Source organism: Sinocyclocheilus rhinocerous, unplaced genomic scaffold (genome assembly GCF_001515625.1).
Source record: "Sinocyclocheilus rhinocerous isolate Xijiao unplaced genomic scaffold, SAMN03320098_v1.1 scaffold1868, whole genome shotgun sequence".
NCBI classification, from domain to species: Eukaryota; Metazoa; Chordata; class Actinopteri; order Cypriniformes; family Cyprinidae; genus Sinocyclocheilus; species Sinocyclocheilus rhinocerous.
In genome coordinates this window covers 471,450-495,563 of record NW_015661949.1, presented here as the reverse complement: position 1 = coordinate 495,563, position 24,114 = coordinate 471,450, and the positions used below count along the sequence as shown (strand labels likewise).

Sequence of the window (24,114 nt, the reverse complement as noted above, 5' to 3'; positions counted from 1 at the left end):
TGTGTGTGTGTGTGTGTGTGTGTGTGTGTGTGTGTGTGTAAAAGGTAAACAGAGTAGTAAAGGACACCCCTCCTGAAGCCCACCCGATGCCTTCAGCCCTGCTCCGTGCCAATTTCTCTTTGGCATTGGCCGCTGAGGGATGTCCTGCAGTACTAGTGCCAACTCACACACACACTACACCTCACGACTGCAGAAAACCACAAACAAATGCACAGGCCTCTTGCAGTCACACACACACACACACGGCCTAGCAATTCTGCACCATTCCTATCTGTGTTTATAGAAGCTGTCTGTAATCCGCCGAGATTTATAAATATGCTTTGTAGTACATAAACATTTTTATGGACACGTTCCTCTAAAACATCTGACACAATTTGAGAGCTGCAATACGACAGGACCCAGTGGGTCTGCGCGCGTCCACCCACATACAAAACATGCACACATGTTGGCACAAATAAAATGAGGAGATCAGACCAGAGGGGAGCTTGAATATCAGTAAAACGATCACAAAATCTCTCCGCAGAGGCATAATCACACTTCTCGTGGACCTAAAATCGAACTCTACACCTGCACGTACCTCCGAACAACAACAGATACTGAGCGTTTTTGCATAGCTTTTATTTTTCACCTAACATCCGGCGGAAAGACAAAGTGATCGCTCGAGGTAGTCCCAGAAAGACGGTGTGATCAGGTGGCATTATGGAGATGAGGACAGACAGAAAGGAGAGAGCTGGGTATTTCTCCTCTTGTGATAGAGGAGGCGATGCCATTGTCTGCAGGAGGGAGGGATGGGGGGTGCTGAGAGCGTCATTGGGTGCTAAGAGCATATGAAGGGGTGCGGGGGTGGGAGAACTGAGACAGAGCGGGTGGCACCGTGCCAGGCAGTGCCCGTCTGGCTGCTAAATACCTTTGTTTCCTTGCACACCGGCTTTGGTGCAAAAAACTGGTAAAAACTGTGTGATTTTCAAGGTTTAAAGCCTTCAAATATACATTTTTCATATAATATCTCTCAATTTCAACTGAATACAAATAAGTATTGGACAAATAACATAAAAATGGATTCCTGTTTTTCCTCCCATGCAACACAAAATTCCCAACCCAACAAAAAATGTGTGCTGTAGCCCATTAGATGAGAACGGCGAATGAAAGGAAGCCGTCCACCCCCACAGCACCAAGCCGACTGTATCATGCAAATCAAGCCCGAGGATGCAGAATATCACAATGTTTCTGCGAGGGATGCTGCGAGACACATCTCCACATGCAGCAAAACAGCTCCAAGAGAATTAAACATCATTCTGTGCTATTATTACACCTCTTCCCTCTGGAAAAGCTCTGCACACCTCTCACACACACATTCGTAATGCTATTTTTTCTAAGATCAGACAGGAGATGGTACACATATGCAGGGACTAGATACAAACACACACGGGCATACAACAGCACGGTATTCTTTGAAAGGGACGACCGGTCTTGTGTATGAAGAAATCCTGCCGGTGGAGGGAAATAAAAAGGTTTGGAAAATTAGAGACGAATGCCTCCCCCCCAATTCGAATACATATTCATAAAGAGCCGCTTCCAGGGCGCCATCACCGCTCGGGTAAGACATGTCTCTTTGTCGCTTCCTGATAATTCATTTTCTTGATTTTTAGTTTAAGACAGCAGTCAAAAACAGTTAATCTAATCACCAAAAATAATGAACGAAGTTGCATTGACGAGTTTAAAGTATGCGGTGTTTGACAAAACGTAGCAATTGGAAAGAGAAAGCGTGATCTATATAGCTCATATATACAAACTTTATTAGAGCCACAGAAAGACAAGCGTGCTGAAAGATACACAACACACAATCTTGAAGTCATTATGTCCATTAACAAAACCTGATAATTCTTTTTTTTGATTTTTTGAAAAAAAAAAAAAAAAAAGGACAAGCAAGGTTTGGGTGTCGCCCCATATTAAGCCATGACAGCAAACACACGCATCTGCAGAAATAAAATGATCTTGTGACACCGAGCATCCTCTGTATGCATGCATATTTCCACATGTGCCTCTAAAGAAAGTCTATTACATCTGTCAAAAACACACACACACTTCACGGGGCGGTTCGGAAAATAAAAACAACTGGCTCTCACTGATGACTAACGCTGCTCCTCACAAGTCCTCTTAAAAAACGATCAGTGTCAGCACACTCGCTCCCTCGCAGCTGAACTCCAGAAAGGCGCTTTGATGATAATTATGATCATGACAGATCGTCAAGCTCCAGATAATATGTGATTTTAAAAAAAAGGAGGAAGAAAAAAAATAAGGGAAAAAAAAGCTTAAATTGCTGGGGTCTTTGTTAAGCCACTCATTTGGGTCACATTTTGGCACAGAAAATTGCAGGCGGCTCACATGCCAGACAATCGCACACAGTGTAATTGATTCAATATTAATTGGATGCCCCTGATTTACATTGACTGCTACAGCCATATGCATAGCAGAGAGGGAGAGAGTGACAAAATGGGCGAGCGAGCGGGAGAGTTAGAGGTATTAAAAACCCACCCAGCAAAGGCCATTTAAAAAACAATTATCTGTATTGAGGTCCGTTCTGCATGGCGGCAGTGTCAGTCCGATCTAATCTGCCGATTTATTGGAGAGCAGTCATAATTTCTGAAGGGCTGCCATAGCGAAAGACTTGATAAAAAAAAAAAAGTTCAGAGCTCCAAATGGCCCCATATCGCGAGCCAAAGCGAATTCAATCTGTTCCATCGACATGTTTTTGGACAAGGCGTTGCGAAACAGAAGATCATAGGATGTTACTCTGCATAATTTTTACATTTCATCAGACGCCTTATATTGTGCAGCAAAGGACACGATGCCGATTATATCATCACAGCAGATTCAAAGCTCTGGGAAGAGCATTAATTCAACAAGACACTTTTGTGTCAACCTGTCTATTTTTTTTTTTTTGCCATTTTCAAGAACTGAAAGGATTCAAAATCTCATTTAAGGATTAAAAATTAAATAAATACATTATGACTGTATCAAATCACTGCATGGGAGAGGAGAGGGTCTCCTCACCAGGATACATTGTGCTATTTGGGGTAATACACAGTCACACACACACACTGCCACTTTCTATGCTCACACAGCAAATCCATTCCTCTGTGACAGGTACTGCCTTTTCTCACACTGAGCAGCTCTATATGGAAATGGAGTTGTTACATCACACATACCAATCTCCTTATTTGGTCGTCTGAACTCTGAAGTCTAATGATCCATCTTAAAAATAGATGAAATAAATAATAACAATTAATATATAAAATAAAAATATGACAAAATAAATAAATAAATAAAAGTAATAATAAAATAATATATAAAAAATAATAAAATAATATATACAAAATTTATAAATAGAAAGACTGTAGAAAACAGAATAAAAATGTTTTCCTTAAAAATATTGAATAACTATATATAATGATAAAAACGTAAATGTAATTGTTTTTCTTAAAAGCATTGAACTATCAGCTTTCCTTCAACCTTGCAGTTTTGTGATGTTCTAGAGCACCTCTAACCCAGGTACACACACACACACACACACTCAAATTATTCTGGTTTATACATTCATGGTAAGCTGCAGTCACAACTAACCTTGAATATGTTATGTCTGAAATCGTCTATAATATGGCTAATTAATATCTCTTCCCTGTCTGACCTGCCATGGCAGCAGATTCAGTAACATGCTGAGAAGTTGTTATGGACCTTCCCACAAAATTGTTTTAAAAAAATAATAACAAGCACACATAATACCAATGACCCAACGCTATCAGCTGAACCCTGATACATTATGATGTAAATGAGTTTAATAACCCAGTTTAGCGGCTGACAGAAACAAGAGACGTGCGCGATAACCGGCTCGCATAAAGTTTGTATAATTTGTGCTGAAACTGCATCAGCATGCTTAAAACAAAGAGGGCAAGCAGACACAAATGACCCCATTCAGCCTCCATATCTGATCAAATTTAAATGTTCTATAGCACAAAACTCTGTTCCACAGCAGATTGTTGTAAACATTTGTATGCACACAAACTAGGAGGCTTCTCAAACTATGCAAGTGGGAACTGTTAGAAAAAAAAACTTGATACTTGAACTCAGCAGACGATAATTAGCCCAGAGCAAAGGGTCAAGTCCAAATGACTGTTGATGGGGCTAACCGGACCCAGACGCTTCCTGGAACCTGATCTTTGAGGCAGACCAGAGAATGGCCAAACATAAAGCCAGGCCAGAAAAACAGACTCTACATTTCAAAAACAGCCACTCTAAATCGTCCCACCAGCACAAAACACTCATGGACACATAATAACACGCCGACAACTTAAAGCAGTTCATTTCACTTAACGCTCAGCTTAAGCAAGATTAGACTTACGCTGCTCTAAGATTCCAGGGTTGCCTTTATTTTAAGTTGTTTACAGTGGAAATTAGGGACTATCTTTTTTATGACTGCATTTTCCGTGTTTTATATATAGTGCATAGAGCCAACCGCTAATTAAAACGCACATCCATAAAAATAAAACAAATAATTAGCATTGTGTTATTGTTTCCTGACAAACCAAAATACCCGAATTCCAAACCAAAATTCCTTTCCTTTTTTGACAGAAAGTGAAAATGTGCAGGCGTGCATTTATACGGATAAGATGTGGCTGTGCAAGAACCCACAACGAAATCAAGATACATCTGTCGAGACCACATGAGAGAGGCTGTGCAGCACAGAGAGGCATTTCCCATGAGCCTGTGGACACACACCGAGGGGGATGGCCTCTCCTGTCACAGCAAGGACTCCTCGAACCGCCCCTCCAGTGCCAAAATTTCCCCCTCTCAATCCCTTTTTTTTCTCCTCCCAGTAGGGATGAGCAGTCCATTGTGCCATAAAGAACACACCCTTTGCACTCTACTTTAACAAATCTGCAACTTTTAAGTCACAGTCTGCCTCTTTGGGCTTCATTTGATTACCATGGAGAGTGAACGACAAGTTACCAGAGAAAAAGGATTTGAAACACAAAGTGCAAATGTGCTAAACCGAGGCACGCAGTCGGTGGTGGGAATGTGTGATCTACGGTTCGAATCTGAGCTTAATTATCCAAATCCCACAGAGTCCATCTGAGGGAGATCCTTGATTCCAAGCAGCGATGATCTTGAGATAATAAATCAGATTTTAAATGTTTTCTTTGTACTCTATGAAGTAATGCCGGTTCCTCTTTTGGTCTTCGTAATGGCTTCTCACTCTGAGGTTTGATTGAATATACCCCCTTCCCCTTCCCCTTCCTGCCTCACAGCTTTTAAATATTCAGCACTGTGATACGTCTCCAGAGCTGCGAACAAGATGCCCCACCGAGAAAAGACATGTGTCTACGATATGTGGCCCACACAACAACTCGGCTCCACCACGAATGTTCTTCACACAGATACATGCACAGCCCTTCTATATTTAAAAGACAAATCACATGGGATGAGGTTACCTGTAATGTTTTCCTGTTTGGGACAGATTCCTCGAGAAGACGTCGATAAGCAGTCATCGTCCTCTGGCGTGACCTGGACGCCCACCTCCACGGGGTTGGAGGCTCTCCTCAGCTCACCATGCAAGGGCGAGGGGGGCTTATCCACTGCTTTGTCCATGCACAAAGTGCCACTGCACTGCTTCCTTTTGTGCTCAATGAAAATAAGGATGTCTCCCAAAGGGAAGTTCATCTGACACTGGCCACAGGTGAGCAGGTCCTGGTCTCCCTCTGGAGCTACCTGTACCAGCCCGCGCTGTTCCTGCCTCTCCTCCGAGACCACGGCTGACAGGGGCTCGGCTGCACGCAGGAAGAATCCATATGCGACACAGAGGGAACAAAAAGCAGAGGGAATATTAGATGCTGTAATAAATGCAGTCAAGACGAGGGAGCATATAACAGGATAAAAAAGAACAAGGATACACATTTTATGTTAATCCACCACTTTAATTTAGTTTATGATTTCAGATCGATCTTTTAAATTTCTGATCTGTAATTACATTAAAAGTTATGAAAAATAATAATAATAATAATAAGCATAAAAAATCAATTAGTCACTGTCAGTTAAACTTCAGTGAACAAGCATAACACATAATATTCACCTAACTAATAGCAAGGGCTTGACATCTTATTAACATATGATTTATTATGATATAACAGTAAAGGCAACAAAATTTTGTTATATTTGCTTTGGTGCATTAACATCTGCGTCTAAAACTACAGTAAATTCATCTCAGTCTGACTCTTTGTTTCACTCAACCATACACACATCTGGATCATGAAATGACTGCATGCACAACACGTGTATAGATATCCAGAAAAGCCAACACAAGTCACAGCTGCAACAATACAAGCTTCACACAGTAAAGACTATTAGCTTTATTCCCCCTCGCGATAAAGTTAACTGTAAGGTTCACACACACACACACACACACACATATGCAGGTATTTTTATAATGGTTGTTTAGTGAAATTTTGCACAGAGGTTACACTAGCTTCCTAATGGTTAAGAATCTTGACCTTCTTTATAAGCTGCCAATTTCATGCTTTAATGAACCTAAAACCACAGAGAATCAAAAAATAGATTTTAATTTTAGTGGATGATGATTGGTACAGATTTTGATAAAAAAAAAAGGTGTTAGGATCATGTGCAGGGCGGTTAAATTTACTTCAGCCCTGTCTGGGGCAGATATTGAGGGGCAGATGTGGAGTATCTCCCAGACGTGCTTATGAGGAAAATATCTGACACATTTGCACATTAAGGACAATAACGAAATGTGATCAATTTCCCTTCTATATGTAATGCTTTTCGCTATTACGTAGTTTTGATTTTTTTTTTTTCGAGATCAAATGCTCGCCATTCAAATCAATAAAAGAAAGTCTACTCGATTTAAAGTGAACTCAAAGTATTTTAGAACTGATTTCTAGATACAGAGGGATTCATAGTGATATTGATTCGTAATGAATTCGTAATGATAACAGCTGTAGAACTTCCAGTTAGATGTGATTGTGATAAAACAGAGATAATCGATATATGAAAAACTTCAGTCATGATTTAATAATAATACCGAGCGAGAAATTCTAAAGTTGGTAACATATATATTTCAGCTGCAATAATATACGTTACATTAAAATAACAACTTATATTCAACACTTCAATTAGCAATAACAAATCATATTATGTACTTATTTTACTATCGCAGCTGCAATCTAAAGATATCCGCATGTATGCATATTTTTGAATTATATTTCAGAAACTTTACACGACTGACCATGCATAAATAAACAAATTATATAAATATTTTGCAAAAGAATATTCGACTTTCTAGATCCTTCAAAAACAAATTAAGTTTCCTCAGAATGTGTGAAAACTGTGGAAAGCTGTATCACATAAAATTTTCCCAATTGCTTTAAATTCCACTACAATCAGCGCTGGCAGTAAAAACGATATTGCATTTAAACTGTTTTGCTATTTAAAATCAATACAAGTGTTTAAAAACAAAAGCAGCTTAATACCAAAAAATATGCTGATAATGTTTTCAAATAGCTCTCCTCAGAAAGCTATCTGTTTGTAGCCTGAACGTGAACATTTAAAGCTTGATGTCAGTAAAGTAATTTTTAAACGTTTGTAATAACAGCTTCTTCGTTAGAATGTCTCTTTCACTTTAAAAATAACTGCTTTCTGTGTAATTATGAATTATCAAGATCAACTACATTTGGTCTATTATTGCCTGAACATCCTTTGTTGTTAGTTTACTTGATCTATTACAAACTACAAGGTATAAAAATGCTACATTTCATGCCAGGTCAGGACGGGGTAAAAAAAAAACAGTTACAAGTTCATATACAATACGTTTCGCTCTTGCTAACATATGGTCAAATATAGATAAAGATAGCGGCGAAACTGATCGGGTTCGAGTCTAGTTTATGATCGTCGTCTGCCTCCTAGCGGTGGATTTCTGACACGTACAGCAGCGAACACACGGAGTAACCCGCGCTGAGATCCCACAGCCTGTGTGTGGAAACCTAATAATGTTACACGATACTTTACAATGTTACAACAACTCGGGATTTGTGTCAAACGTGTTTATCTAATAAAACGCGGACTAATGCTTTTGCAGCTTTACGTTTGAGATATCAAAGGGTAAAAATCTAAAGACACGAAGAAAGGAGCTTAAATGGTTTTGTTTCGTCGTGCTCCTGACAACATTTCAGGTCCATAAAATACGAAGCAGACTTTATTTACAAAAATGCGACCTACCACAGTCCTTCAAGGCATGTTTAGAGTAAAATAATAATAATAATAATTGGAATGATAAAACAGAGAACAGTAGTAGGCTACGAACGTGTGCATACAAAAAGAGCAAAAACTAATAATAACAAGCACACATAATACCAGTGACCCAACGCTATCAGCTGAACCCTGATACATTATGATGTAAATGAGTTTAATAACCCAGTTTAGCGGCTGACAGAAACAAGAGACGTGCGCGATAACCGGCTCGCATAAAGTTTGTATAATTTGTGCTGAAACTGCATCAGCATGCTTAAAACAAAGAGGGCAAGCAGACACAAATGACCCCATTCAGCCTCCATATCTGATCAAATTTAAATGTTCTATAGCACAAAACTCTGTTCCACAGCAGATTGTTGTAAACATTTGTATGCACACAAACTAGGAGGCTTCTCAAACTATGCAAGTGGGAACTGTTAGAAAAAAAAACTTGATACTTGAACTCAGCAGACGATAATTAGCCCAGAGCAAAGGGTCAAGTCCAAATGACTGTTGATGGGGCTAACCGGACCCAGACGCTTCCTGGAACCTGATCTTTGAGGCAGACCAGAGAATGGCCAAACATAAAGCCAGGCCAGAAAAACAGACTCTACATTTCAAAAACAGCCACTCTAAATCGTCCCACCAGCACAAAACACTCATGGACACATAATAACACGCCGACAACTTAAAGCAGTTCATTTCACTTAACGCTCAGCTTAAGCAAGATTAGACTTACGCTGCTCTAAGATTCCAGGGTTGCCTTTATTTTAAGTTGTTTACAGTGGAAATTAGGGACTATCTTTTTTATGACTGCATTTTCCGTGTTTTATATATAGTGCATAGAGCCAACCGCTAATTAAAACGCACATCCATAAAAATAAAACAAATAATTAGCATTGTGTTATTGTTTCCTGACAAACCAAAATACCCGAATTCCAAACCAAAATTCCTTTCCTTTTTTGACAGAAAGTGAAAATGTGCAGGCGTGCATTTATACGGATAAGATGTGGCTGTGCAAGAACCCACAACGAAATCAAGATACATCTGTCGAGACCACATGAGAGAGGCTGTGCAGCACAGAGAGGCATTTCCCATGAGCCTGTGGACACACACCGAGGGGGATGGCCTCTCCTGTCACAGCAAGGACTCCTCGAACCGCCCCTCCAGTGCCAAAATTTCCCCCTCTCAATCCCTTTTTTTTCTCCTCCCAGTAGGGATGAGCAGTCCATTGTGCCATAAAGAACACACCCTTTGCACTCTACTTTAACAAATCTGCAACTTTTAAGTCACAGTCTGCCTCTTTGGGCTTCATTTGATTACCATGGAGAGTGAACGACAAGTTACCAGAGAAAAAGGATTTGAAACACAAAGTGCAAATGTGCTAAACCGAGGCACGCAGTCGGTGGTGGGAATGTGTGATCTACGGTTCGAATCTGAGCTTAATTATCCAAATCCCACAGAGTCCATCTGAGGGAGATCCTTGATTCCAAGCAGCGATGATCTTGAGATAATAAATCAGATTTTAAATGTTTTCTTTGTACTCTATGAAGTAATGCCGGTTCCTCTTTTGGTCTTCGTAATGGCTTCTCACTCTGAGGTTTGATTGAATATACCCCCTTCCCCTTCCCCTTCCTGCCTCACAGCTTTTAAATATTCAGCACTGTGATACGTCTCCAGAGCTGCGAACAAGATGCCCCACCGAGAAAAGACATGTGTCTACGATATGTGGCCCACACAACAACTCGGCTCCACCACGAATGTTCTTCACACAGATACATGCACAGCCCTTCTATATTTAAAAGACAAATCACATGGGATGAGGTTACCTGTAATGTTTTCCTGTTTGGGACAGATTCCTCGAGAAGACGTCGATAAGCAGTCATCGTCCTCTGGCGTGACCTGGACGCCCACCTCCACGGGGTTGGAGGCTCTCCTCAGCTCACCATGCAAGGGCGAGGGGGGCTTATCCACTGCTTTGTCCATGCACAAAGTGCCACTGCACTGCTTCCTTTTGTGCTCAATGAAAATAAGGATGTCTCCCAAAGGGAAGTTCATCTGACACTGGCCACAGGTGAGCAGGTCCTGGTCTCCCTCTGGAGCTACCTGTACCAGCCCGCGCTGTTCCTGCCTCTCCTCCGAGACCACGGCTGACAGGGGCTCGGCTGCACGCAGGAAGAATCCATATGCGACACAGAGGGAACAAAAAGCAGAGGGAATATTAGATGCTGTAATAAATGCAGTCAAGACGAGGGAGCATATAACAGGATAAAAAAGAACAAGGATACACATTTTATGTTAATCCACCACTTTAATTTAGTTTATGATTTCAGATCGATCTTTTAAATTTCTGATCTGTAATTACATTAAAAGTTATGAAAAATAATAATAATAATAATAAGCATAAAAAATCAATTAGTCACTGTCAGTTAAACTTCAGTGAACAAGCATAACACATAATATTCACCTAACTAATAGCAAGGGCTTGACATCTTATTAACATATGATTTATTATGATATAACAGTAAAGGCAACAAAATTTTGTTATATTTGCTTTGGTGCATTAACATCTGCGTCTAAAACTACAGTAAATTCATCTCAGTCTGACTCTTTGTTTCACTCAACCATACACACATCTGGATCATGAAATGACTGCATGCACAACACGTGTATAGATATCCAGAAAAGCCAACACAAGTCACAGCTGCAACAATACAAGCTTCACACAGTAAAGACTATTAGCTTTATTCCCCCTCGCGATAAAGTTAACTGTAAGGTTCACACACACACACACACACACACATATGCAGGTATTTTTATAATGGTTGTTTAGTGAAATTTTGCACAGAGGTTACACTAGCTTCCTAATGGTTAAGAATCTTGACCTTCTTTATAAGCTGCCAATTTCATGCTTTAATGAACCTAAAACCACAGAGAATCAAAAAATAGATTTTAATTTTAGTGGATGATGATTGGTACAGATTTTGATAAAAAAAAAGGTGTTAGGATCATGTGCAGGGCGGTTAAATTTACTTCAGCCCTGTCTGGGGCAGATATTGAGGGGCAGATGTGGAGTATCTCCCAGACGTGCTTATGAGGAAAATATCTGACACATTTGCACATTAAGGACAATAACGAAATGTGATCAATTTCCCTTCTATATGTAATGCTTTTCGCTATTACGTAGTTTTGATTTTTTTTTTTTCGAGATCAAATGCTCGCCATTCAAATCAATAAAAGAAAGTCTACTCGATTTAAAGTGAACTCAAAGTATTTTAGAACTGATTTCTAGATACAGAGGGATTCATAGTGATATTGATTCGTAATGAATTCGTAATGATAACAGCTGTAGAACTTCCAGTTAGATGTGATTGTGATAAAACAGAGATAATCGATATATGAAAAACTTCAGTCATGATTTAATAATAATACCGAGCGAGAAATTCTAAAGTTGGTAACATATATATTTCAGCTGCAATAATATACGTTACATTAAAATAACAACTTATATTCAACACTTCAATTAGCAATAACAAATCATATTATGTACTTATTTTACTATCGCAGCTGCAATCTAAAGATATCCGCATGTATGCATATTTTTGAATTATATTTCAGAAACTTTACACGACTGACCATGCATAAATAAACAAATTATATAAATATTTTGCAAAAGAATATTCGACTTTCTAGATCCTTCAAAAACAAATTAAGTTTCCTCAGAATGTGTGAAAACTGTGGAAAGCTGTATCACATAAAATTTTCCCAATTGCTTTAAATTCCACTACAATCAGCGCTGGCAGTAAAAACGATATTGCATTTAAACTGTTTTGCTATTTAAAATCAATACAAGTGTTTAAAAACAAAAGCAGCTTAATACCAAAAAATATGCTGATAATGTTTTCAAATAGCTCTCCTCAGAAAGCTATCTGTTTGTAGCCTGAACGTGAACATTTAAAGCTTGATGTCAGTAAAGTAATTTTTAAACGTTTGTAATAACAGCTTCTTCGTTAGAATGTCTCTTTCACTTTAAAAATAACTGCTTTCTGTGTAATTATGAATTATCAAGATCAACTACATTTGGTCTATTATTGCCTGAACATCCTTTGTTGTTAGTTTACTTGATCTATTACAAACTACAAGGTATAAAAATGCTACATTTCATGCCAGGTCAGGACGGGGTAAAAAAAAAACAGTTACAAGTTCATATACAATACGTTTCGCTCTTGCTAACATATGGTCAAATATAGATAAAGATAGCGGCGAAACTGATCGGGTTCGAGTCTAGTTTATGATCGTCGTCTGCCTCCTAGCGGTGGATTTCTGACACGTACAGCAGCGAACACACGGAGTAACCCGCGCTGAGATCCCACAGCCTGTGTGTGGAAACCTAATAATGTTACACGATACTTTACAATGTTACAACAACTCGGGATTTGTGTCAAACGTGTTTATCTAATAAAACGCGGACTAATGCTTTTGCAGCTTTACGTTTGAGATATCAAAGGGTAAAAATCTAAAGACACGAAGAAAGGAGCTTAAATGGTTTTGTTTCGTCGTGCTCCTGACAACATTTCAGGTCCATAAAATACGAAGCAGACTTTATTTACAAAAATGCGACCTACCACAGTCCTTCAAGGCATGTTTAGAGTAAAATAATAATAATAATAATTGGAATGATAAAACAGAGAACAGTAGTAGGCTACGAACGTGTGCATACAAAAAGAGCAAAAACTGGCTGGTTTTCTTGATACACTTGTATCTAAATAGTTGCATTACATTTAGGTTTCTTCTTACCTTTGTCACCGACATTTAAGACAAAAATCAGGCCTAAGTGAAATCAAATTATCCATGTATAAATGCACACGAAACGGCAAAGAGCGTAGCGTAAAGTCGTCTCCTATTGCTTTTAAGCGAAAGCCATACGAGTAGATCAGAATCGCGTTTGGCTACAAATGTAAGAAAAGCTTAGGTTTAAAAATCGAATAGATTTTATATGCAGATGTCTTGCTCTGCAATGTTAGTCTCACACAGGCGACTATCGTGCTCTATTTGCTGGCAGTGGGTAGTACGCGCACGCGGCGCTTGTAAACAGTCGGACACGAGATTTTTCCCAATCAAAATTCACTTCCACTCTTTGAAAATCTTCCAAAAATAGTACGAGAGGGGGGAAATCCTGCCCAGAATCACAGACAGACAGCGTTACGGGACATTCCACGAGATGTGAGCGTAAATAAGCGAACGAACGCACGCGTGCATATACCCACCACAGTCCGGTATATGTGAGCGCTTGCTCTTAAGTGGTCAAAGCGACTATAGGGCACGAGAGCCAAGACATATGCGCCTAAACACCGAGTCGGCACGAACTTCTCCAAGTACAGCGATGGAAAGCAAACTTTTGTGGCATTTCGGCGAACGAGGGTGCGCGTAAAGGCATTTCAGAGATGGGAACGCTCTCGTCACTAAAGTCCACTTGATCTGCGCTGTCCAGTGTCCAGTGTGTCTTCACTGAGAATTACGCTCCTCTCCAGCAACTCAACGCTACAGAACGGAGCCAAAAACAGGTAAAGCGAACGGGTACAACATATATTTGTCTTTACTTACGCGAAAAATCCCGTTTGCTTAAGTGCTGAGGTTTGCCTTGCTTGCGGCGAGACATGGTGGTTGGTGGTGGCTTTCAGCTCGGTTCACATCGGGAGGGGTGGGTTAGAAGGGAGACTCCAGAGAAAATATCTTCATCAATGCCTTTGACATCCAAAATAAATTAGAAATAATACAAAGATGGCGCAGGGAAGATGGATTGTGGGATAGCCGTCATGGCTTTTTTGAAAAGAGAGAGAGAGAGATGAAAAAAATGGCAAAAGCCCCCCTGAGCTGCAAGTTCAAGTGCGGACGTGACGTCCCTGCGAACTTGAACGTCAGGAGATGGATGGACACAGACATACAGAACATGGGCAGGGCAAAGCCGTGGAGTGGGAGGAGGGAGTGGAAATAACAAAACCAATGGACACTCATTAGGGGCTGGACATGAAAAATAGACCCGAAGAAGCCAATGGACAGAAAGATCAGGGGGCCGGACAAGAGGCGAGAGAGAGAGAGAGCGAGAGACACGCACGCACAGAAAGAGAGAGAGAGAGAGGGGGAGATATGTTTAATGAAAGCAGTGTGCGCTGCGGCGAGTGTGTGTGTGTGTGTGTGTGTGTGTGTGTGTGTGTGTCGCGCGCGCGCTGGGGGTGGACGCAGGAAAACAGAGCACGAAAAGCCAATGGACAGGACATTCAAGGGGGCCGGACATGCTATATATACAAAGAGAGGGGGAGAGGAACCTCGCATATAAGGTTTCGTAGTGGACACTGATGGTGCTTCAAACACAGTCACTCAACTCCTGGTCAAACAGTCAGTCAGAGGTAGCGCGCAAACTGCTTCTCGGCGAGACACACGATCGGGTTGCGCGAACAGGACAGACAGGTTCCGAGCCGGGGCATGTGGGTTCAACCGCCGCCACATTCCTCCAGAACAGACAGAAACTTAAGGGACATCACATAGAGAGCGGCATAGGACACTCGCTCGCGATGTAGGTGGGACTTAAATACTACAAGACTGTAATTGTAAAAATATAACAACACACTGACGAATAGATTGTGGGAGCAGCCCACTAGAAAGAAAGGGGACGGGGTAATAACTTTCAGATGTGTTCAGATTATAGAGAATGGCGACTGGGGGGAGGAGGGGGTGTCAGTAAACCGCCGCCGCGTGGATTTAGAAGTATAAAGATGCCGTAAACAGCGCCGATGCATTCGAAATTAAAGAGACATGAAGCGTATAACTGAACGCGATGACAAGCTAGTTCAATCCACAAGGTGGGAGGAAGAGAGAGACACCCCTGCGAACTAGTAGAAGTACGACCAGACTATAGCGACTGCTCCAGAGACTCAAAGCAGAGGCTGCGTGAACAAGTGACAGTCTGCGGGGAAAAGGCACAATTCAATAGGGAACCGATCGGAATTGAAGTCGAATGCTGGAGATAATACGTGACCCGTGAGCGAGCGAGCGAGCGAGTGAGTGAAACTGCTTTGCAGGCTTATACGCTGACATCTTTGTTTCTGGACCAAAGACTGATCGCGGTGCTGGTGCGTGTGTAGGTTTTTTTTTTCGGCGCGAGGTGTCAGATCTTTACGCGAAAGTTGAGTCAGGTTTGCGCTGGGTAAAAAGGTCAACTCTGCGCGAGGGCTATCTGGGAATGCCAATGGATTCGCTCGACTGTACCACACTGACTGTGCCGATGCTTTTCAGGTCATTGTTCTCAACAAGTGCATATGATTAAAAGCGCCGTATCGATCTGAATTTTCTATATAAAGCCTTTGATTTCGTTTCAGTGCAGCTCACTATTCTCCAGCATGCAGAAAGGGAGCTAGATACATTTAAAGCACTTTTAAGAGTCCAGCGCGTAAATTATATAATTCTTTAAAAAAACATATTATAATAATAATAATAAGGTGCTTTAAGCAAGGAACAGCAGGCTATTCAAAGAAACATGAAGGGTTCTTGGTTTGGCTATATGATTATTTGTATTTTATAAAAGCTAATTCAGATAATTGCTTTGATTTCTAGGCTCTTTAAAGCACCAGCATAAATTGGTTTCTCTGGATAATAAAAAGTAAGCATAGAAGGTTATTATATACAGCAGAATCAAGCTGTTTTGGCTCTAATTAGGACTTTTATTTTTAAGCGTCTAATATTTCTGCGATCGTGCAGCGTGATTGACAGAAATACACCACGGATTCCTTTAGGACCTCTCAAGAGGTATTATGCTCTGCAGTTCTTGCATCCCACAGAAACATTGCATTGTTTAACCTCGCTCGAAATATTTCCAAGTGTGAAAAAATAACTTTGTTTTAAAAAAAAAAGTTGTGAGGTTTGCTATAGTCGGAAACTGTGATTATTGGCTATTGTGAAAACTTAAGTTTGCATGCAACAATCTCTACAAAATCAAAAGGAATATTTCCTTACGCATGAATAGCAAATATTAATGTGGTTAGGATGCGACGTGTGTAAACAGCGTTTGCTTCTGACTGAACGATCGTTCTGTATAAGCTTTCGTTGCTGGACAAATTTGGGGATGTTCATGCATTTCAGTAACACTAACCATGGCACGTGCCCACTCAGGCCATTGGCTGATGGACCGCCTTTTTTTCCCACATTTTTACTTTTCTGAAAGTCTGTCCCTGCTCCAGGCGGGCATTGATCAACGCAAACGGAGCGTTTACACCTCCTTCAGGAATGGAAGCTATCAGACAGCAACAAAGCGCCGCGTACAAACAGAATCTCAATATGTAAATGACAATGCGACTGATCCCATCATGAATCAGCCAGACGTTAAATGCATTGCAATATCCATCTCTCCAATGCACGGTCAGGCGCGCTCGCTCGTTCAGAAAAAGAGCTTTTGTGTGAGAGAGTGACAGAGGAAGCGATTGGAAATGAGAGTGAGAGGAAAGTGCGATGACAGATTCATGCTTAAAATAACGTCTCAGCTCAATGCGCGAGGCCCTGTGGATGACACAAAAACCAGATTACCAAACCTACATAATACCATGACTATTGCTGGTAGATCACTTTATTAAAATGCGACCTTCATGGTTAAATAGTAGGGTTTCACTATTTAAGACTACCAAATGAATATTGGTGTATGGGTCAGAGGAGGGGAAAAAAGCAAGTCAGTTGAATTTATTTTGGTCATGTGCTTGCCTTCCACGGGTAGTGGCTCAAGGAAATTGACTGACTGGCCCCTTGGGCGCATTTTAATATATGGAAATGACCGAGGGCTTATGCGATAAATCAACGCCCATCGCCCTGTTCATGCTTCACTCCTCTCATTTTCCCACTAGCTCTGGCAATTCATCAACAGATCTGTTTTCCTGCAACTGTTGTCCAGCGCTGATGTCATGTTGAAAGAGGGGCTTTATTGGCATTTATGGTTTACCAGCGAGATTAGCACTGAGTAAAAACCCTCGCGTGCACTATGTGTGTATGAGATAGAGAGAGCGCCAGTGTGTTCATTTATCTTTGACTAACTTTATAATACATTTATCCGCATGTATTTCAATTGTAAACGTGATAGATTTCAAGACTATTCCATGATATGGTCAATTTTTAAAAAACTTTTAGTTTTAGCACTCAAGAGAGCACCTGTCAGTCGTTACTGAGCATTTGATAAACAAATTGTCTGGTAAATACTAGTACCTCTAACACCAATTTGTGTTATTAAGTCCATATATACAAACTAATATGCAAAACAAAGAAAACATTTTATGAATCCCTTAGAGATCTCGATTCAATTTTTATTTATTTATTTATTTATTTTTGTTCTATTAATTGCAACGTTCTTATTACACATTATTATTGCACATTATTAATATTTTAATTTAAAAAGTGTACATTTACTTCTATATTCTCTTTAAACTTTCTTATCAAAGAGATTACAGTACAAATGAGAAATGAGGCATGTTTTACTGATTTAGTCCAAATACAGAGCCAATAGCAAAGTGAAAAGAAAAAAGTAAACAAATAATATTTGCCAAATATTTATTTGCCTCTTCATCTGAGTATTTTGTTTGCCATATGTGGCGATTAGTATGTTAAGATCTCCATACTATCAGGTTCACACAGTTTGTGGATGGCCATATCGATAGACTAATTTACAGACAGATAAAGAGTGAAGGCCATACACTGACCCTCCTGGATGGAATTAAATCGGCCTTGTCTTGTTGCTAGTTCTAAATGAAATGGCATGTATCTCTCATATATGGTTGTAATCATGATATTATCCTCTTACGCGTTCCTCTGGGACAGGCTCTGCGAATCGCGGTTGAGTAATTAACCATGTAAAATGTCACTGTAAAAAAGTGAGAATTATTATCGAAATTATTTTATCCAAGTGCATTCGCTTCCAAATCATGTTTATTTCGTACAAAAGACCCTAAAAAGAAAGCACGGAAACCTCCACAAAAGACATCAGTGCAAGCTACATTTCTTCACTTCGCAAAGACGAATGTTATTTGACACAAGAAATCAGACTGACCGTAAGATGAATTAGGCCTTTTCGTGTCGCCTGTGAAAGACTTTGGCCACCTTAAGTCTACATATCCCACTGAATACAAGTTTTACCTCAAAGGACGGAGAGAGGCGAAATGAGAATGCTCTTAAAATCCCTGGTAAGTCAAGCCTTGCCTTCTTTAAGGAATTTTAAGCTTCAGCAGTTCAGACACATTCGCAGACTGAAAATTAATATTAATGGCTAGATTTCACAATGTGGCATTATCACACTGAGCGATGGGTGGGCATGCCATCTGGGTTTTGGCAGGTATTAGATATAATCAAAGGGATTACGTCTCTGTGGGCGAAATTATAAACGTGAGTACTGGTTCTACAAAAAAGCAACGGCGTGTGAATGCGTTAAAGAGAAGAAAAAGAGGAGAGACTGAGAAAATCAGATTACCGGTGAGACTACATGTGGAGCCATGCTATAAAATGTAAAGACTACAATTATTGTGAGGGGAAAAAAGCTTTAAGAGAACAAGTAAAATACACATTCTCAATATTATTGCGAAACCGTTGTTATTTCAAGGTGACGCGCTTCACACGTTCATGCCAGCCGGTGTTTATACTGTAGTAGTTATTAATCTTACATTAATGGGATGATGAATGGAAGCACACCAAGGACGCCAGTCGTTATCTGGTAAGGCTTACGTTTATTTTCATGTTCATTGCGCATAGAAGCTGTATAAGTTATCACTGAAAAGAGGTTGCTTAAGTTATAATATAATGTAAAAACACAGATATTTCCGTAAAGCATATTATAAACATCTTTACACAGGCATATGCGTTAACCCTACGACAAACTAATGAACAACACAATTTGCATTCCCGTTCTGTATCAGGAACCGAGTATCCAATCCAAGGATAAACTGCAGCCATATAGGCTTTCATGCTAAACTTAGATTAAGCGCAATTAGTTATGAGTGACATTGAAGAATTCAAAAGTATTTACAATAACCCGTGACATAAAAACTCTAGCACTTTTTAAACAAGAGACAAGCTACATTATGCAAAATATTTACATAAAATAGCCTAAACGGGATAAACATGCTACAATTAATAACCTAATAAATGTTAATTATATAAGCGGGATAAAAGGGTAAACGCTGGAGTCATTAAAGAGGTTTCTGATCTGATGATGGACAAGGAATCGCGGAGTTTAAGAGATTCAGGGAGCAAAAAGCAATGTGCCGTGCTCCAGGCTCCCTCTGGTGTTCAGAATTATGATGACAAGTAATTCCGCTAGTCTTCACAAAAAGAAACCTACTGAGAGAAGTGAATTAACCGACTTGATTTTACGCCATTATAGACCGTTAGATTAAACAATTGAGTAAAAAAAAAAAAAACACGACTTTTTACAGCGATATATGTTTGGGATTTCAAAATGAAATCTGGTTCTTTATTAAACTGTCAATGTTCTTTTCCTCATGTTTGAAATACGTTTTTCTTTAGCCTACTTTTTTACAGCTGAGTTACGTGTAAAACTGTTTTACTATTTAGTTGCTTGGTTAATTACTTCTATTTATTATTTTACAATTTATAAAAAAAAAATTAAAATTAAAATTAAAAAAAGACTACAAAACGCAATTAAGTATTGCGGAGAAGAGGACTTGAAGACTTTATAGGCTACAATTTATAGGCCTACGTTTATAAAAAAAAATAAAATGAGGAGGAGGATGATAATCATCAAGACAACATGTAAAATGATTGCAGTGCAATGAATACTACAGACCAAACACCCAAATGACAAAATTATAAATATGATTTAATGTTTGCCTTGTTTTGGGCGATTTGCACGAGTTGATGTGTAATGCAATTATAAAAAGGGTCAAAATAAAAAGTTTAAAGAAATCTTTTACACATTTGTAGTATGCATATTTCTTACGAAAATGTTAGATCTATGACCGTTTAAATTGTTATTTTTATGCTCTACACGTCAGCCTTAAAATGAAGAATCTCGACCAACTCCCACTTGAACTACTGAACATCAATATGTCAGTCATAGTGCTTTGATATACCAAGAACGAAATTTCAAATATCACAAATCAGAGATGCAGTGTATATGCAATCTCTTAGTCGGTCAGAAATAGAATTTGGTCCGAATATCTTGGCATACTCCTTATATCCAGCAATAATTTGTTAAGTTGATTGAACTGAAATATTTCAATCAGACTGAGGAATTCTGTTGGTTATAATTGCTTCAGAACCATGGACAGCGACTCTTGCAAATGGTTCCCACAGCCGCACAAACTCTGGCATCGTATAAGTTTGTCTGTAAACACGGGAGACATGCTCACGAAACTGCAGAAAAAATGTAGCCTACTTAATTGCCTTTTATTCCATAACGTGATGAACAACAATAACAATAGCCTATTCTTCAATCTGACAACGCACTGATTCTGATTACTAAATGCTTTCCTGCAGACTCTACAGCGACTGTTACGCCATACATGCCTTAGTTAAAGGGATAATTCACCTAAAAATAAACATTCAATCATCATTTTCTCAACCTCATGTCTTTCCAAACCTTTTTTTTCTGTGGAACATAATACAAGACATTTTCTGTGTAGTTTTTTGTTCATACGATAAAGGTCAATGGGTACCGAAATGGTTTGGTTACCAACATTATTCAGAATATATTATTTTGTGTTCCACGGAAGAAAGAAATTCATACGGATTTGGAGTGGCATGAGAGTGAGTAAATAATGACTGAATTTTCATTTTGGGGTTAACTATACCTTTAAGAGTATGCGTAACAACTGCAGTTGTTTACCTGTTGCAACTAAATAACAGAAAAGAAAAGAAAAGGTTCTTAGAAGTGTTGTGTTGTCTTGTTGAAATACAGCATTAAAGACGGTGATTCCATATGATATTGTATTCTATTGTGTTTATCTCTGTGTCTTAATTATATTAATTTTCATACTTTACAAAGTGCTTTGTTAATGTGTAATTTATTTAGTGTCATTGTTCATACGGACCTTTCACTCTCTGCTTCGAACATTTCCTTTGTAAAAGCTGTTCCGCCAATCTAAAATAAAGTGGACAGTATTACTGAAATGTTCTTAAAAATAAAGATGATATGTGAAATTTGAAAATGGTTTAAAAAATATTAAAGACATAATTAAATAAAATGTCGTTGTCCGGGTCGTTTCTTGGTCTTAAATTGGTGAGGGTATCCAATAAAATACATATATTTAAAAAACGCCTTAAAGTAAGAATCTACACAATCAACTGCACTCACTGGCAGCATTGGAGGAGAAAATTATAACAATGTTAAAAAGTTGTCCAAAGTCTTTTTGAGAGAAAAGTGTGTCGAAATATCACCCAACATATGAGAATGTAAATGTGAGCACATGCAGCAGAAATCTTGATTAACGATGTGAGGTTGTGCGGCTTTTCTACACGTTTAGGCTAATACAAGATCCAGCAGTAGCCTATATAAACATAGCCTATCATTTGGAATTGATGTTTATAATAAGTGCGGTCACTGAATCCACAAGTAATTTTTAACGCAACATCTCACAAGTCGCCTTGAAGATTCAGTGTAGATTTTTTCAAGTACACAACAATTGTGAATTTGTGATATCATCCTGTATAAAACTTTGTAATATTTATGTATATATATATTATTTAATGAAATTATTATTTGAAAGATCTTGGGGTTTTGTTCAAAAATGGGTTATTACTAATACGAACACACAGTATAATAATGTCGTAGACCGATATATTACAGTGACAACGCTACAAATCATAATAATTATAACAGTAATGTCAATAAAACATAATTGGGCATACCGAAAGAACTCTTACGCAACATTTCCTGTACAGTTGCAAACGCTGTTCATTGGAGAGCTGCTGGACGTCATCACGCCACACCACTGGCATGGAGCCACTAGATGGTGCTGTGGATAAGCGATTACGCACGGCACACTAATTCTTTGGAACAATCTTGCCAAAGTCTGGCTTGTGTCTAATCGATTCAATCACAACATACGACAAAGCTCTTATCTAACTAGAAGTATTACGCTTCATCAAATAGAGCAGCTACAGCCTATAACCCTTAATGAATAGCCAAAACGTTATAAGTAAATGTATTCCCCATACCAGAGGTTTTCAAACTGGGGTCCAGGTGGCCAGTGTAAAAAAATTAAATTAAATTAAATTAAAATGATAGATAGATAGATAGATAGATAGATAGTAGCCAAAACGTTATAAGTAAATGTATTCCCCATACCAGAGGTTTTCAAACTGGGGTCCAGGTGGCCAGTGTAAAAAAATTAAATTAAATTAAATTAAAATGATAGATAGATAGATAGATAGATAGATAGATAGAAAAAATAAAAGATAAACAATATAAATAAGGTTACAAAATAAATAAATAAATAGTATTAACAGAAATAAAAGATAACATTATATAATATATAGTATACATATAAAAATAATTTAAATTATATTTAAATAAGTAAATAAAAACAAACAAATAAATAAATAACACATATTATAGTACAGTGCTGTAATAAGTAGAAAAAACATGAAACATAAAAACTAAATATTTTCCACATATTTACCATATTAAGCTGTCTTTTAAGAGTTAATCAAATTTGAGGGGTCCCTCACACAAACATGATTCAATTTGGGGTCTGTGGAAAGATTGAAAAGTCCTGCCCAATACCATTTATATAACATATAATAGAGCTAGTTGTCACTTGGGACAATTGTCACTATATCTTTAAGTCAAATATCCAATTACACAAATGTGCGTTTGTTTATTTATTTTTTTAATCTAGGCCTATATTTCTTTTTTGTTTTTAAATAATATTCCTGTGCCTTGTGACTAAAATTGTAATAAAGTGCATAATAGTAGAACATCATTAAAGGGGAAGGCTGCCTACACCTTAAACCTCAATAATCTGGTCTGGTTTGGTCATAAGAATTGAAGCACATGGAACCATGATATCAAGACTAAAAGTGATGCCTGAGCCCCTCAGAAGGAAGATGGTTGAGGCTTATGAGTCTGAAGGAGGATTTAAAGCCATTTCCAAACTACTTAAAATCTATAACTCCACTGTGAACAACAAATGAAGCAGCCATACATACAAGAAACTCCACAGATGTGACACAGACAAGTATCCTGTTCAGCGTAAGAGACTGATAGACAAGTATAAGAAGAAAAAATAGAAGCATTTCTGCAAAAGGGAGCAATACCAGCTACTAAATAAAAGGGTATATGCCCTTTTCCCCGAACAGAATACAATTTATGTTATGTTTGTTGAATAAAATATTTCCAAATAAAGTTTCAGCATTGATATTCCCACATATTTTGAAAAGCGACAAAACTGGGGATGTACTTGTACTTACGCAGCACTGGTGACGTGATCAGCTAGTGGGTGTCAGGGTTCTGTCACTTCGGTCTAGTGTAATTCATGGTTTTGTGACAGAGCCCTGACACTCGCGTCATGTCATTGTTTTCATGTGAGCGTACGGCTTCGAAAGTGCTCGAGCCGTGCGCTCTCGTCTGCGTGTACTGTTTCATGTTGGAGCGTGGTGTTCAGATCCCGGCACTCATGTCTTGAGTTTCGGTTTCGTGTCGGGGTCCGGACACTCGCGCTCCATGTTCTGTCTGGTTGTGTGAGCGTGCGGTCTCGAGTTCGCTCGGCCGTGCGCTCTTCTGTCCACGTGTGTTGTGTTTTGTGTAGCACGCGGTTTGTGTTCAGCCGC

General features: G+C 38.9%; 1 protein-coding gene across 1 annotated transcript in view; it reads right to left on the bottom strand.

Moving 5' to 3' along the window:
* The window catches only part of LOC107726937 (uncharacterized), a 17,576-nt gene extending 3,607 nt beyond the window's left edge, over positions 1-13,969 (bottom strand). The window contains exons 1-3 of the mRNA XM_016536632.1: positions 13,903-13,969; positions 10,128-10,463; positions 5,490-5,888 (exon numbers count right to left, since the gene is read on the bottom strand). Of these exons, the coding sequence (XP_016392118.1) occupies positions 5,490-5,888; positions 10,128-10,463; positions 13,903-13,957 (790 nt within the window). The 5' untranslated portion in view covers positions 13,958-13,969. The remainder of the gene's footprint in view (positions 1-5,489; positions 5,889-10,127; positions 10,464-13,902) is intronic.
* Positions 13,970-24,114: the final 10,145 nt, after the last annotated feature.